At 35.5% G+C, this 17,792-nt stretch overlaps 1 protein-coding gene across 6 annotated transcripts in view; it reads left to right on the top strand.

The window, feature by feature from the left end:
* Positions 1-17,792, top strand: part of MLLT10 (MLLT10 histone lysine methyltransferase DOT1L cofactor) — a 136,917-nt gene that overhangs the window by 103,288 nt on the left and 15,837 nt on the right. For all 6 annotated transcript variants that reach the window (XM_055709381.1, XM_055709383.1, XM_055709379.1 and 3 more), the window contains 2 exons: positions 14,960-15,077; positions 16,416-16,488. In XM_055709381.1, coding sequence (XP_055565356.1) covers positions 14,960-15,077; positions 16,416-16,488 — 191 coding nt within the window. The remainder of the gene's footprint in view (positions 1-14,959; positions 15,078-16,415; positions 16,489-17,792) is intronic.

The following is a 17,792-nucleotide window of genomic DNA, read 5'->3' as shown; positions in this document are numbered from 1 at the left end:
GTAGTGAACAATGGCAAGGAACAGCATCTTTAGAAGGAATGAGTAAATAGTGTAGGACTCTTGGCCTGGAAAAGAGACACTGAGGTGGGGAAGACCAAGGTCTGTAAAATCACAAATTACATGGAAAAGTTAAATAAGCAAGAATCATGCACCATCACTTCTATTTGTTAAACTCTGTCAGAAAATAAACGGCTTCAAAAAACAGTGGGATGGAGCCCATATTTAGCAGGCATGAACAGAAATACCATAGTATTTTTTTCCTCATGTCACAAAAAGGTGAAGTATATGGAGATGCACTTTCTCTTAGTGAGAAAGTGCTTTTTCTAGCTGAACTAGAGAGCCCTCCATAGGTTAAGCGCTTAAAATTCCTGTCTTTCGTTTGGTTTTTTGGGAGATGTGTGGGTGGTTGTTGTTCCCTGCCCACCCTGCCGCCTTCTCCAGAGGAGTCACGTATCTTAAACTCAGTACCTAGCTTGTTCTCCTGTGGTCATAGATTTATTTGTCAGGATCTTATTCGCAGGTACTACCATTTAAAGTATCTTTTGGTTCTGAACTATAAAGGGGGGTTCAAATGGTGAAAAGTTTTGCTTGACAACCTTAAAAGGAGACTCCTGTGCTATAACAGAGAATTAGTGAATACCTGTGCTGCTTCAGTGACACTAGGACTACATTTTGGTAACTAGTCTGCCAGCTGGAAATTGGTAAAGGCGTGGTCTCTTTTTTCAAGTGTCAACACATAAATATTTGAATTTGGGCCTTATGTCACCTGAACTATTATATGGGTATTGATATTTGAACCAAACATTGTGCCTCAGATAAGCTGTGTAGCACAACACGTCTTTAAATTATGCTGTACAACCAAGGCACCTATATTTATTGTCCCAGTCTTTTTGCTTTCTGTATTTCTTGTCTTCACCATTTGCAGTTAGACTGGCACTTACACTTTTTTTCTGACATCCAGTAGCATCCAACAGGTAGGCAGTAGAAATTTCCAGTTGAGGCTAAATTTCTTTAAATGTCACGTTTCTGGGGTTTTTACCCTGCTGATTTATCAGTTTTGAGAGAAGCTTCCTACAAATAAGTTGTAGTCACAAGAGGTGAACAAGTCAGTTGGCTGTAAGGTCCATGGACACAGTTCTTCCTCATTCATGGGGAAAATGAGTTTACGGAGTACTTTAGCATGGAGGAGAAAGAAGGTGGATATCTGTGAATTTTAAAATATTAAGTGCTTTCATGTCCTGGTTGAGGCTTAGGATCAGGTGCTACTTCTGTCGTTGCACCAGGCAGATTAGATACTTTTTCCTAATGTTTCAAGACTTGAAAATACCAAGCAGATATCCCTGCTGGATGTGTCTTTGATTCATACTAAATCATGACAACCACCTGTATGTGCCTTTGTTTTTCCTGGACACTGAGAGTCTTATCCAGTTCATGAGGTCCTTGCTAGTGGTTGAAGAGACTCAGTCAAGAAAGCCTATTTTACCATGCAGTTGCTCTCCAGTTTTCATGTGGTTACCATATATGACTTGTTATACCTCAAGGGTTAGGGTTTTCCTGCTTAGTTCTGCAAATTTCATAGTGCTGTCCTCTTACTGGGCTCATGTGGATGTATTCTCCGTGTTTACCCACGTCTTCACCGTGGAAGTCTACAAATAATTGTGTGCTAATGTATTTTTTTGTGTAGTGTTCTAATTAAAGGAAAATCAACTGAGATTCTAGGTGTACATATAGTGGTTATAAGTTAAGGTAATCTTGTGCCACTATAGCAGACAAAAAGGAATAGTTAAAAAAGCAGGTTTTATTTAAACAATTAGTTAAAAGAGCAAGTATGACCAAATCTTGGTTGCTCAGCTGTTTGGTCAGGATGGCAAGTATGCCATTGGAATAGTACTAAAAATTAGAATAGCCTCTAAGATGTGCTGCTAAGATACATTTCTTTTAAGATTTCAGCTGTTAAGTTTTCTGAGATCTTTTTTTGGCGTTTGTAATTATGATTTTGGGGACATTATAAATTTGTCAACTTTTGATAGATTTTTTGCATCCTTTTTTTTAAAGCAGGGGTGGTCAGAAATTCTAAAGAGAAGGTCTCAGGAAAATTTTTTTTCCATATAATTAATCTCAATATTGGCTGAAGTACTTTGACTAGGAGGTTATGGTAGACATGTAAAACAGAAAACTTTGTTTATAGTATTAAGAAAACTTTCAAGCAATTGAAAGCAAGTGTCCTAAAGTGAGAAAATTAGATAATACTACTGTGCCTTTTGTTACTTTTTAGGAACTGCTATGCCCATATAAAACTTAAGTGATTAAAACTTTTTCCTTCAACAACTAAATAACATTGATTTTAAATCTTCAAAAAAACCCACCACCTTGAAGATCCTGGATTTTGATTCTCCCATTCTGTTGTCTAGTTTGATGGTTCCCATACTGTGGTTTTAGTTCGTTTGTTTTTAAGACAAAAACACAGTATGGGCCTTGTTGCAACTACTTCTTTTGTGTCTCATTTTCTCTCTCATGCTACTCATAATTTTTATTCCAATCTAATAAATACAGAAGAGATTATTAGCTTATGTTTCATGCTGTGCCGTAACTGAATTTAAATGCTGCTATTCCTCACCAGGTGGGAATCGGTGGTCTAGTAAAAATGCCACTTGCTGGAAATGCAGAATTTTTGCATCCTGTTCCTCTTTTTTTATATCTTGGGCATAGCCTCAGATAGGATATGCTGCTTAAATCAGTGAAGTTCTATTAGCATAACAATGCATTTAACAATTGCAGGAATATAGGAAGACGGGAATACAGGCGAATAAGGTACAGCCCACACAACTATTTACTCCTGGTTTTCTGTGAATTGATCCTCTTGAAGTGTTTGCCTGTACTGCTGGTTTTGCATGTGACAGCAAATTACTGTATCCCAAAGTACAGTCTTTTCTCTCAGAAGCGTGTCTTTTAACTTTTGCGTGGATGTTAATGGATGCTCTGTTGTTGAGAAAAATCACTTTCTTGCATTTGGATTTTGAACATTGTCTTCATTTTTCCTTGTTAAGCCAAGTAACAAGTTGCACCACTCCAAGGTCCTTTGCTCAGTTTTTATCTTGGAGATTTCCTTGTATGTAATGTATGTTGCTGTTATGTTGTTCTATAACAGCTTGCGTAACTGCTCTTTCTGATGTTATTCTTAGTGATTATTATATGTTCATAAAAAAAGCAGTGACCTGGGTGCTTCCATATCTGTTGGTATGATACAGCAAGATTTGTTTTCTTCTCCTCAGGAAATGGTGGTTGTTAGATTGAAAAATTATGATTTATTTATTTATTTTTTAAATTTTTCACTTAGTAGATTTAATGTTATGTAATTAAATGTTGCTGCTTTGGCCGAAATTGAGATTGGAATTGGTTGAGCTATCTCTGTTCTTCCTGATGATTTAAATGAGTGAAATTACCCTACTAGTGCTCTGTGGCCATTTGTTTCCAAGGCCTTTATGGTCCAAATACAGGATTAGACTGCAGAAATGCAAGTAAAGGTTTTTGACTGGGTTTTCTTCCTGTTGTTGATAATTAACACCATCTCTCAGACTGTATTCCTTTTAAGGGAAAAAAAAAGCATTTAAGTATATTATCTCATTTCAGCAGTATTTTTAGTGGGAGTGGAAATGGCATGTAGTGGTTTCTTTAAGACATACAGCCTTTTATTTTAAACATATGTAGCTCATTGACTCTTTGGTGCTGGTATGATATGATTCAGTAGTGTATGATCTTTACGTTATTGTAATCTCAGTTTATTCAGAATTTTTCAGGATTCTTATTCTGGAAATTTAATGTGATAAAATTGTGACTTTGTAGATTTTTTTTTTTCTTCTGTGTGATGGTATCTGTGCTCTTAATGACTGTATTAAGCACATCTGTGAGATAGTTTCAAGTAATATTGCACATATTTGTCACTGAACTGTTTTACAGATACAATCCAAAAGATAGAGAAAAAAATGGTTTTTGCCAGTGGATGATTCTTCTTTTTTTTTTTTTTTTTTTTTTTTAAGCTGTTTTTCCTCCTCTGCAGCTTCTGTTTTACTTTCTTTCTAAGTTCCCATCTCTTACTTTATGCACTAAGCTTCCTTTGCCACAGAAGCAGCTAATAAATAGAAGGAAAAGGACAAGAAATACTTCTAACAGCAGTCCTTATGGCTTGCACAGAGATAGGGAAACTGAATAGTGCTGTTCGATACTCTTTTTAGTCCAGGATTTATTTGTGATGGCATGAGGGGTCCACTTCAACATGGTGTAATGAACTACTGCCTCCATGGTGGAGATGTGATAATTGGGAAGGTAGGTGCTGCTGCTCAGTTGCAATTTTAAGTGAAATAAGTTTGCTTTAATCACTTCCATGATCCCTTCTGAAGTTCGTTTGGCTTTACTCTCTGTGGGAGCAGTAGGGTTTTATTTAGTATTCATATAGTGGTGGTTATTCTCCTTTGTCTGATCCAGTTTTTAGAGGGAGATAAGGCTTGGGTTTTTTTTAATAGATTTGGAGTTATTTGTTAACAATACAGGAATGTGAAAGCTCAGGAATCCTGAGCTCTTTTCAGATTCTTAGATTCTGAATGTAGGGCACCTTATATTTCAGATGCTTCTATCCTGTGGTTTTTATTTTCTCACTTACTGAATTAGTCTAGTCCCTAATTTTGGATCTCTGTAGTCCCCTGCTTTTTTTCCACATCACTAGTTTGCACTGGTTTTGGTTTCCTGTTTTAGTGGTTATTTTCTTGTGATAGTTTAAGTCTGCTCGTTATTTTCCATGCTATCAAGAGAACTCTCTTCTTTCAGTTTTCTTTTCTGGCACCCACAGGAAAATAAGTGAAAATACAGGAAAAAGGAACTTCATTCTTAGTTCTTGTCTCTATCAACAGGGAAGTTAGAAGCAGTTTTTGGAGCAATCTTATCTATACCTTCTGAAATAGGTGGAATTATGAGGGAATTTAAGTGTATGCTTTCAGCAAGTAGTCTTTGAAAATTCAAGTTAAGAGGGTTTTTTGCAAGTCTTCAGGACGGGGGGAATTTGGGCATTTTTGTAGGACAGTGAAATGCACATACCCGATTGATATTGCTGGTGATCTTGCAGTTGTAGTCTCAGATTATGGGTGTCATAATCTTGAATGCAGTAGGGCTGAGGAAGATACTCCTCTGTCCACTTATGTTTTCCAGTCTTGCTGGTTTCTTCTTCTTCTTCTTGGTGTGGTTTTTTTTTTTTTAAATTTGTTTTTGTTAATACATATTCGACTCAAAGTAAATGTGAGGAGGGAAGGAAAGTTTCAAGTTAAGCATCTGAATTTTGCTAGAGCTGGGCAGGTGAAAGTGTAAATCCATTTAAGGAAAATTTCTGGGCCATCCTCTCTGGCTGCTGTAGAAAATGGTAGGTCTGTTCTTTGGGGGGTAGAATGAATACGTGAAAAAAGACAAATTGTCCTCAGTTTTAGGACACTGGGATGTGACAGATGTGACTATCTCAGACTTCAGGTCACCTGCACTAGATGGTTGACTGCTTAAGTGAGCTTCCTGCTTCCCTCCCAGAGTTACACGTCACAACCATGTGTAATGGCTGAAGTTAAGAGTTTAGTGTATTGGATCAGAACATCTTAAGACTTAAAACTGGAGACTTTGAAATAATCTCAACAAATTTATTTAAGCCATAATCCTTTCTTGCAATGCAAAAGAACTTACCCTAATTATGGTGGGTTACATTAGACATGTAATCAGAGATGATTTCCATAACTCGGGAAGATGCTTACTCTCTTTCTACATTTTTTTCAGGCAACTTCCTGAAGTCTGTTTCTTAATACAGAAATAGTTGAGATGTTGAATGCCAGAATAGCTCTTATGAAGTCCAGAGTGCAGATAGTATAGATTTCTACTGCTTGTCTGAAAAGCTAGTACCAGGTAGGTGCCTTGTAGTGAAACCTCTCACTCCTTAGAAATCAGTCATTTATGTAAAATATAGACAACACTTAATGTTTTGCTAAATTTTTCCAAAATGTGCTTCTTCTGGTGACATCATGACATCAGGTCATACCAGTCTTTTTGCTGATACCAATTCATTTGATGTAATCTAGAGGCGAGTGACCTTCCCATGCAGATAAACAGTATGTTTTGCAAGTTCTGCTAGTTCATTTTTTTTAAGTTCAATTTATATATTGCCATACAGTGTGTGGCCTATTGATGCTTGCTTTGTTTTGTGTGGGTTTTTTTAAAGATCCGACATAAAAATAGCAGGTTTTAGAAATTTGTGGTCAGTTTAGTTGTATTTTCTGCATTTGTCTTCAGAAAGATGATTAGTACTACCTTAAATATGAGTGGTAATTAAGAAGAGAGTAATAAAACATCTGGAGATTATGATAATTGCATGGTTTAAGCAGGATGCTTCCAGAAAATGGAAATAATATCCTTACTCCAGTACTATAATTCTCTAATCGATAGAAATGGTGGATACATGAAAACCAATTAACATATTTTATATGACTGCCAAAACACCTCTTGATGATAAGATCTCTCAAAAGGCGTTCCTACCCACTGGGTCAAAGGCAGAATGTCAACATGGATCACGGACTGTTTGGATGCTGAAACTACTCTGTTCTCGTTACCTCAGAACTTTAAGAAAAAAAATATAAAAGGAAAAGCAAGCACATCCAGTACAAAAAGAAATAATTTTTAATAGAATATGTTGCTCATCCTTGGGACTCATTGCCACAGGAAATTGCCAGCGCCAGTAGATTTAGAAAGTGTGCTAAATGCATCCCTCAGTGTGATGTTGTAGACGGTGGGGGTTTGGTATTGTGGTGCAAGATGTCACTGCAAAATAGTGACTTTCCTTCCAAAACCACTAAACCCTGTTTGTGTTACTGCCGGTTAAATTTAAGAGTCTTGCAAAATGAAAAATGTAAAAGAACCATGCAAGTAAAGGGTTTTCCATCTAAATTTTCTTGTTTGTCACTTAAAGGCTGTTTTAATTCCTTGTTACTTCTAGGCAAAACTGGTAAAAATAGAATTTTCTTCTCATTCAATGTAACTGAGGATTTTTGGGGTGGGGGTGGAGGAGAGTAGTAAGGAGGAAGAATTTACAGCCAGAGGGAAAATTCCTTCCAACATGTGACTCAACTAGAAGAACAAAGGAATCATAGTTGCAAGTAATCTAGTATTTAGCCCAATTAAAATATCTTTACTTTTTGTATTTTCCTCTTGCTTCATTAAGAATGTCTTTGCGTCGACTTAAGCAATATACAGGTAGTCTGAAAGGCAGTTGCATGATTTTGCGCAGTGCTGCATGCTGAGACAACTGCATCAATGTTTCAGTCTAGCAATAAATGTTTTCTGCCTTCAAGCTGAAGCTTATTTAGCTTGGCTTATCTGGTGCTGCTGTAGCAACCATCAGTCTCCAGGCAACTGAGGCACATTGACCTCTTCGTTGAACTGAGTGTAGCACTACTTCAATTTAGCTGCCTGAGACAATAGTAATGGTGTTGAATGTGAAAAACGTGAAATTTTCTAGTCTGTATGCAATGAAAAGAATAATAAAAAATATTTAGATGTAACGAAATCTTGTTCAAGTCAAACCTAAACATTTGAAGTTTGCATGGTGTATGCTTTGTTGTAAGCTGCAAAGTTCGTTGCTGAGGCAGTATCCTTATAGGCCTTGTATAAAATGTTGAGGATCTTGCAAGAGTTTTTTACACAGCGGGAATTCTGCTACTGTAGGTGTTTGTTTCATCACTTAAATAGCAAAGACTATTGCTGTATATTTAGAAAGTTAAAATGTCAGTGTTTGTGAATAAGTGGCTGATGCTTATTACTATTTTTGAAATTATAGATGATCTTTAAAGTAGTTATTTTTCTCTCAGATCCATCATTTGCCATTTAAAAAGTGTCTGGCTTTCTCTGGAATGCTCATGTAAAGAAAATAGATTACTGCGTGGGTATACAGGGTTTGTTTCCTGATCAAGCCATTCTTTCTGCTGGTCAATATGAGAGTGAAATTGTGGTTTCTGATATATAGGTTAACATTCTTAAGGAAAACAGATTCTTGGGTAAGACACTGCTTCCATTGTCTATGTAGAGCAGATACAGGTTAAGTGCTATGAAGACAGAGGTGGATGGAAAGGATGGAGGAACAGACTTGGGGTAAAAGGGTTTTGTGTTGAAATGATAGCTCTGTTTTCACTTAGGTTTGTGGGGGAGGAGGAGGAATCCCAGGGTCTTATCTCTGTAAAGCTTTTTTTTTTTTTTTTTTTTTAAATATTAAAAAGGCATAACAAAACAAACAGAAATCCCCCCTCTGAATGAGGTAGCATTCTAGTAAGTGTTTGTATAAGTCTTTTTTTGTGTCTAGTTTATAAATAAATAGATATTAATTGGTTAAAATTTTATATAATATCCAGCTTAGTTAACATGGAAGAGATGAGTAAATGGGTAGTACAGTTGGGGTTATAGCTTTTTCACATTATTGGAAGACAGGCCTTCTACCCATGTGGTTTTTAATGACTTGATGTGCCCTTGTTGTACACTGGGCAGAGGTATAAATTAGTTTCTGTAGGTGTGCCATTAATTTTTCATTTTGCCTTTCAAATCCCACTGTGTTTCCTAGTTGCATTCATTCATGCCTTTCTTGGAATATATTTGAGTGCTGCTGTTTGAAGGTTAGATGGGTTCATTTAATTGAAGGATTTATTTGTGCGTTTAATCAAAACAATTGATTCTCAAAGACAGTATTTGATTATTTGCTTGTTCATAACAAGAGTCTTCATTACAGCTCAAAGTTCAAAGTATTTATTTTTGCTAGTAACATAAAAAGTACTAATGATGTGAATAATGTATCCATAGGATGATTTTACATGTCATGTATACGGTTTCCTGACAGATTTTAATTATAATAATTTGTACATGTAATTAATGTTCTGTTTGATGGAAAAGTTGCTTTTTTCTTTGAAGATATCATAAACCCTTTTTCTGATTTAATTTTAACTTTTCCAGCCTCCTAATTAAGCTTTTCAGTTAAATCTTGTATTTCAGCCAGTTAGTGAAAACTTCCATTGTAAAATTGCACCTTGATAATCTGTTTTAAAAAAATCTGGAACTTTAAGGACTTTAGAGTGCTTGGATGGTAATGGTAGCAGTATGGAACAGGTTATCTTTTCAATCCCAGTATTGCTTTTGTGAGTGAATAAAAGGCTACAGTGGCTGTTTGGGGTTGATTCACATTGGTGATGTACATATGATAGTAGGTGAGGTGAGGTTAGCTGTAAAAAGTACACTTCCCACTTTGTCATCAATAGTGCTGTAGGCTGTTTTAGTTGAGAAGTCAATATAGTTTGCCTGAAAATTAATTTCATAAGTTCAACTTACAACTAGGAAAGACAAAATATGAATTAAAAAGGTGTGAATGAAAGTACCTGTTTAAAATATATAAGTAGCCTTTATCATGCTGCATTTTAACATTTATTTGGTGTTGTGCTAGTTGTTTTGAGAAGTCCTATGATGGTTTTCAGGAGAAATGTGGAAACTGTTTTTTAAGGATTTTCTGTGTTATCGTCAATTCCATCTGTATTTCTTGGAATATAGGAAAATAAACAGGAATTTGGAAATTTATTTCATTGGAAACAAGGTCTAGATAAGATTTCTAAGCAAATTCCATATTTGTGGCAAAAATATTCGAGAGTTGTGCTGCAGCAAGTGATGCGTGAAAAGTTGATGTAGCAGAACTTCCTCTTGGGCTTCCTAGAAATTTGGTTGTATTGCTGCATTAACCACAGCCTGACCACCTTCTGCGGGCGTATACAGCCATCCCAGATGAGCAGCTACACAGAATTCAGAGAAGGCAAATGATATGTGTAGCAGTGGTTCCCCCACATCTCCTAAATGAAATTAAAGATGGTACTATAAGTACTGCAAGAGTAAAAGGAAGCACATTCTTCCCAAGTAAACAGCACTTAATACCCAAGTAAAGCCAACTGTCACATGCTCCCCATAGCATAACTGGCCTTAATATTTCTAGGGATAAAAATCACTTTTCTTCACTTGTCCAGATTAAGCTAGGAAACATAAGGCCAGGTTGCTTTTGCTGCTGTCATGTGATAGGCAGCTCTTTTAACTTCTCAAGAAGGGCAGTTTGTTTATATATATGTTTATTACCTATTTTTTATTATCATCATGTATGCAGCATTAATACGTTTGAATATTTAAGCTCATTTAATTGCAGTGCGGTTTTAATTTTGATGTTATTTTCAATAGTACATTGTTCAGATAAATGTTGCTTGCCATTGGCCAAAATACATCAGTTTAAGATAACTTCTAGATTAAGTAAGCTGATGTTAACAGCTGGTGTAGTGCTTTAATTTCCTTGCGTGTTTCATGAAGCTAGACAATTGCATGGAAAACATTAGTAACATCTTCTCAGAAGTATAGCAGAATAGCTCACAGAAAATTAGTTTTAAACTTCATCTGCATTTAATTTTTTGCTCCTGTTTTCAGTAATAGTTGGCCATAAGAAGTAGTTGCTGGTGATTTCTAGTGCTCTTGATTTCTTTACTTCATGTTAATAGGAACAAGGGGTAGTTTTGCACTTTCTATCACAGCATTGGGCTGTGATGAAGAAACCTAATATAATTGGTAAATGGTACGACCCTAGCCACGTTAATCTGGTACTCATACTTCAAGAGATACAGACAGTGCAGGAGCAATGATATGTTTTTATTTTAAACAAGAAATAAAAATAACCTTTGAAGTTATTGTTGACAAATAGATATTGGCTGAAGTAGGTCATTAGATGATCTGTCACTAATTGTAAAGCATCATCATAATGGTGGTATAATGTAGCAAAGCTACAATATAGCAATGATTATTTTTAAAGCAGAGGGGAAAAGGGATGTTGATTGGATGTAAACTGATTAAGAAGCCGTCTTGGAATTGGTTGTTCTGGCCATCCTTGTTGTCCTGTCATGAAAGGAGGAGCCTTCAGTGATGGTTTAACTACAATTAAATCCCTCCCCTTTCTTTATGGAAACTCGACTGTAGGCATTTCAGCATTAGCCTAAACAATGGTTTTGAATATGTTAAGCCCCTAACAATTAGGGAGCAGTTTGGGGCATTGAATAATGTGGAATGATGCAATTGAACCTGACAGCTTCAACAGTCAGCCTACTCATGGGACCCGAAAGTTGTTCACACTTGGTTTCATCTCTCATCACACGCTGAGTATTAAAACCTTACTGGTGTGGAGCTGAGACAGAAATGAGGCCTGTTATCAGAAAATATTTCATAGCATAAAATTTGAAAGGAACAGGGGAATAGGCATGCTTAAAGGTTCTCAAATTGTTGAGACCTAACCTAATTGCATACAACAAAGTATTGTCTCATTTTTCTCCCCTTTGGTTTTCCTGCTTAAAGAACATGTAACTTCTGAAATGAAGAAACTGTTTTCCCTGGAAATTTAAGTAAATATTCAGTTATGAATGCAAATAGTTGTCAGCTTGGGAAACTTTATAGTCATACTGTTACAGTAAAATACCATTTTGGAGTGGTGCAAACACATACAAAACTATTTTAAATATTTCAGAGGCTATTTATATGTATATATGAGTTAACTAAATTTAACTTGCAAGTCTCATTCTTTAATTAGAAGAATATACTTGCATTTTCTTTCTGTAGAGCCAAGTGGTTTTAAGCATCAATCAAATATCAATCATTTATTCTTACTGCATTTGGGCATTCTGTGAATTACAGTGTATCTTCCTTCTGTGCTGCTCTGCTGCTTATTGCTTTTCTGATTTATTGAATGTGCCATAAATGAAAGCAGTGTATTATATACCTCTAGATGGGCTTAAATCCTTCTGCTAAAATCTTTTCTGGAAAATTTGCTGCCTTTTCAAAATAAATACTTAGCAGTTTCTTTATTTCATTAGTTCTTACATTTTGATCGTGTGTTGTGTTGACTGTTTAACTAGAATCAGTTGAAATAAAGAATACTACAGCTTTAAAAGTTCAGCATTTTAGAGCATGTTTCAGTCCTGTGACCTTAATATGTATTGACAGGATGATTGCGCATTTTTAATAAATGCTTGCTACAGCTTGTTTGGACTGTGAGTGAAACATGAAGCTCCAATTTCACCTTTAAGTAATGTAGCGCTCCTCCACCTCCTCTACTTTCCTGTCAGATGAAGTCATCACATACATAATAAAGCTTCGCAAATCATTATTCTTGTCATTTTACATTGCCATTTAAAAAAAGTATTGGAAAAGTTTTTATTTACCTCCAGCTTACTTGAACAAATTTATTAATGTGATTTTTTTTTTTTTTTTCCTTTGAGAGTTGCATAGGATAGATGATGGTACTAGAACTTTTGTAGTTCCAACTTGTTGTAGGACACCTTCACTATTATTTTAAAGTATAATCAGGGGTTAAGTTTAGGGTGATCAACTACTTGAGAAAAAACTCAAGTTCTTAGATATTGTTTAAATCACGCTAAGTCTTTTGATCTGTTATATCAACCCACTTAGCAAACATTAATTCCTTTGATGTCTCTTGTTTTGTGATGTGATGGCTACTCAACAGACTTTAGCAACTCCTTTCAAGATACTTAGACTTTCAGAAAGTTCTTAAATCTATTTGAGCATGTTTCAATCAAATAAATAGCTATTCTCCTTGCTGATTGTAGCAGCCCTGCCATCATAAATTAATATATAGTTGCTATTACAGTTTTAAGCAGCCTTGCAGTGAATTACAGTGAAAGTACCGCAGCTTTTGTGTAAAACATGAGCAGTACACTTACTAGAATTAAGAGAAATATTTTATAGAAATATTCTAAGACTAAACAGAAATAAGACCTGATGTTTGTCGTTTAAACAAAAAAAGCATGAACTCCATTAGTAGAATTCATAACCTCAGCCAGTTTATATAAATAACATATATACAGATTTTTATTTTGCTAGTCTTGTCTCTTAGATATGGAAGCAAATAATGATTGAATCTTGTAATATTCCATTCTTCAGTGAAAGAATTTGACAATGTTTTTGAAGTTTGTTTTGTTTTTGAGAGGGGGAAACAGCTGAAGGTTGCTAGTGAATGATGGTAGCTGAGCTGGAATCATACTACAGGTGTTCATTAAAGGAAGTAGCTGTGCAGTATTGCTACCTTCATCAGTAAGTGTCACAGTACTAACACCTACTGTATTTCTGGAAGCTGTTCTGTGTGGGTAGGTGAAAATGCCTGCATTATTTTTAAGACTTACAACTAATTCAGATTAATTCTACTAAAGACATGCAATTCCTTTACAAAAAAAGATATAACAGCCAGATTTGAAGTGAAACTGTAGTTCTGTGTCCAGCAACCTCACACATACTTTCATTCTTCTACTGTCACAAAGTTAGAAAAAGCCACAAGTAATTACTTGCAATGATCAGGTTTTTCACTTTTCAGTTTAAAGGTATCAGGCACAATTTCTCACCAGTATATAGTAAATAAAGCATCATTGAAAACAGTTGTACGAATTCATAAAAGTCCATTCATCAAGTTTAATATGTTGGCTGAAAGCCAGAACTTAATGGTAGTGTGTGATTCTTTCCAGAGACATAGTTTATACTCTGTAATATTTTGCTGTAATAACCAGTATGTTTCCCCTGTCTCTTGTGTGCAGTTATACATGTCAAAATGTTCCACAAATTGAGTTCCTTCCTGTTCACCTTCTTTTTTCACTTTTTTTTTTTAAAAATTCCTTTGTAAATGTTGTTTACATTTTCTTAAAAGATTCATTTTAAAACCAGTGATCATACAGGTTATGTATCTCTGATTCCTCCCTCCCCCCCAATATTGCAATCTTCTCTTTGTTCTGAAATATTTTTTTTAATCAGGTAGGAAAATGCCTTTTTAATATGCAGCCGTGCCTTTTATTTTTTTCTCTCCCCTTTGATTGCCTGTCTCTGCAACTCAGCATTTGACACAAATCTTTTCTTCGAAAGGGAAAAAGTATAAGCAGCCAAGGAAGAAGGTATTTTTATTGCGCTGGATTATGCAAGATTTTGGCCAGCCTCCTTAGCTTCATCTGTTTAAGGGTTCATTTTCGCTTGTTTGGCACAAGTCCCAGCAGAGACCTTCAGAATTGCGGTTAGCAACATGAATGAACACAAACTTTGGGAGCTCTTCAATAAGTAGAGCTGGCCAACTGCCAAAAATACAGTTCCTTATATGGGGTCAGGGCAAAGCTGTGATTCCGTGAGCCCTCTATTGTATAGAAAACATACTTGTAATGGCTGTTTGCGTTCTTTAAAATAAAAACAAAACAAAACAAAAAAACACCAGGCTTCCAAGTCTATCAAAATAGGAAGTAACAAAATAGTGTGCAGGTTTTACTAATGACGGACTTGAGCAAAGGAAATATGGCTCTGTGTAGTTAAACTATAGAGCTGAAAGTTGGACCTTTTGACCTCCACAGCCGGCTTGTGATGTAAGGAACCCAAGCATTTGTGAGACATCTGTTGTCTACCTGCCCTTATTTTGTAAATGGTTTAATAAGATTAAATAATTAGTAGGATAACCACATGGTCGCCATGCTACTAAGTCCTAGCATTGAGTGCATACTTCAGGATTGCAAAGGAACCCTACCCATCCTGCTACGCTGCGGTTGTTTTAAAATGCAGTTGGTATTTTTAACATTTGCTACAGTAATTTTTTCATGGGAAGTTTTTTTTGTTAACAGATCTTGCCAACGACAAGTAAAACACACTTTAAAACCTGATATATTTTCAAAGTACTGCAATTCTATTTCTGTACTCACAAATGGAAAATAATATTTTTTTCTCTTAAATACATTCAGATTTTAAAAAACAGTCAATAATTGTGCATTAGGAAGGCTTCTTTAAAATACATTAGCAGTTCTCCCCCCTTTTAAAAAGAAGGATTCAAATGTTAATTCGTTTCTTGCAGGCGAGCACCCTACCTGGATCTTCTCTCACTCTGCCTCCATCCCACATGTACGGCAATAGGCTGAACCCAAATTCAGCAATGGCAGGACTTATAGCTCAGTCTGAAAACAACCAAGCAGGTAAGCTTCCCGCTGCTGGTGACGAATGCGCAGCTTTACAGATGGAAGAGATTGTTAAATTTGATTTTTGAACTCTGCCTAGCATTTGGTTATTAAATGTGCCTGTATAAAGTTGTTATGTGTTGGAAGTAAAATCTCAGTTGTCTCCCAGACCAGTGAGGTTTTCTCTCCCCACCCCCCCCCCCCCTTTTTTTTTTTTTAAGTGTCTGAAATGTAAATGTTTAAGCAGAGCCATCAGCAGGCAGGAATGCAACAATGTCTCCTGTGACTTCTGTGATTGATGTGTTCAGTTCGGAGCTCTTTGCAAAGAGTAACACAGCTCTGGGTTTTGTCCTGCATAGTTTAAACCTTTATTTGCATAATTCATGAAATTGCATTACACACAACTTGGTGTGAAAGGGATCCCGTTAGAGAACTTCTGCAGCATTTAATAATCTTGTGAATATTTACCGATTGGCATTTTGTGCCGTTGGCTCTCCTCTACAGTTTTAATGAGCCACTGGCTTTGCTTTGTTTCATTCCCTCCATAAGGATTTGTTGACATGTCGTAGTAGTCATGCCTGTTTGGGGGAAGGGAATGAGTTTAGCAGTTTACCAAGAATGGATCAGTCATGTCTTTGCCCTCCAAGAGGTCGGAGGTCGCTTGACTCAGAATAGGGGGAGGGCAACCTTGAAGGGGGCAGATAGGGTTATTTTATTGAGAGGCCATAGGGAAAATAACCCTTTTGAGTCCTTCCAAGCAAAACGTTTTCGTATATTTAATGAGGCCTTTTTTGTTTGTTTTACTACCTTTTTAGTAAGGGACTTTCCTATGCTTCTGCTTATAAATAGGAATTAGTGAATTATACGCTTTCATAAAGTTTTCAGTAAATTTGCAGAATAATGTGTGCTTGTTAGATGGCAGTGGTAAGTTTAATGCGTTACATATTTTATGAGTTGTTTTGGGATGCAAAGTGTTAAAAAAATACAGAGCATCAGGATTTGCTGTGATAAGCATACAGATTAGCTGTCCACAGCTGTGATTCATTACTTTCACCGTACAAATTAAAAGTGGCTGAGGGGAGGGTACTGCAAATGCAAACCACGCTTCTGTGCTGTAAAACTGAAAGGAATGAAAGAAGTGAACATAATCCATGGCCTGGTACAGCCTCAGAAATGTGTAAGGACAACACCTTACATGCTACAGTTCAGCAATCTTAAACTAGTTACGTATTCACTCTTCAGCATTAACTACAGGCAGAAGTTGAGATTTAAGGTATTTTTAAAATACCTACATCAGCTTTAAAACTCTTATCTAAGAAGAGTCGATTTATCAGCTGTGAAATATTTACACTGCAGATCAAGATCTCGGAGATAATAGCCGCAGCCTTGTTGGCAGAGGAGGTTCACCCAGAGGAAGTCTCTCACCACGGTAAGCATTATTTACATTGGAGAGTGCAGGCAGAGGAAATGTTTTAAGATTTGGAAACTTCACTGTCTTCTTACTAGTAATACATACATGTTTTAAAAGCATATATATATATATATATATATATATATATATATATATATATATATATATATATATATATATATACACACACGCATGTATACATACCTTTATTTTTATATAGATATACCCATCTTAACAAAACCCAATATGTCCAGATAGCTAAAAATGTGCTGAAATTTACTTACATGTATATCAACTCAAATTAGGTTTACAAATTAAGGACTTTACTTAAGAAATGGAGACTTGCTTTAGAGGAATTTATCTATCGTTTAAGCCACATGTACTACTTATCTCCTCAGATTTGTTACCGTAGTCATATTTTTAGTCATATTTGCAAAAGTTCCAAAATCCCATAGACTTAAAGACTAAAACAATTACAGGAATAAGATGGTCTGAGAAGTTAATTACTTGTTTAAAATTTTTACTGATATTTTCTTCCCTCTTCCTCACAGTTTCAAAATATGCAAAAATTCTTTGGAGGGAAAAAAAAAAAAAGTACTTCTTTTGTTTTGCTGCAAATTACCTCTATTGCAGAAGTTTGACATAAGAATTTTGCTGGAATTGTATTGCATTATTTTGTTTTAAATTTCTTGCTTTTAAAATTTCAATATTGTGTTTTAAATACTTCAGTAATATTTTCTAGGTATTTTAAGTGAATCTTTGTTTTTAAAGGGCTTTATTTTCCATACGGGATCCCATATGAATTAGATTTTACAGTGTTATTACTGTATTCTTTTACTTGGGGACTAACAATGGGGATTTTATCTTGAAAAGGATTTTAGGATAGCTAAAAAATGGTAGTTACACAGATATAGCATTGTAACAATGAATTTGATTGTTACAGTGTGTGTTTACTACAGTAATTTATAATAAATATCTCCAAATTAGATAATTTAATGTACATGCCTGGTGTTGTTGATCTTGTATTATATTCCTTAATTAATCAAAGGACTTCTTGTTGAATGGGGTGAGAATATCCATTGTAATACTTAGATGTTATTACCTAGCCATGAACTGGCTTTTAAGCTTTCCAATATATGTTGCTTCTAAAACAATAAACAGGGAATTTACAAATCAGTTTAGACTGTGTTTTCAGTATAAATAGATATATTAAAATTAGCATATAATCTTCCTATAAATAAGGAACATGTCTGTATATATACAGGCAAGTAAGGTAAGAGAATTTTGAAAAGGGACGTGCTCAACAATTAGGAAATTCCAGA

The sequence above is a fragment of the Falco cherrug genome, chromosome 4 (genome assembly GCF_023634085.1).
Source record: "Falco cherrug isolate bFalChe1 chromosome 4, bFalChe1.pri, whole genome shotgun sequence".
NCBI lineage: Eukaryota > Metazoa > Chordata > Aves > Falconiformes > Falconidae > Falco > Falco cherrug.
The sequence above is the reverse complement of the archived record's forward strand: the minus strand, read 5'-3'. Positions and strand labels throughout refer to the sequence as shown.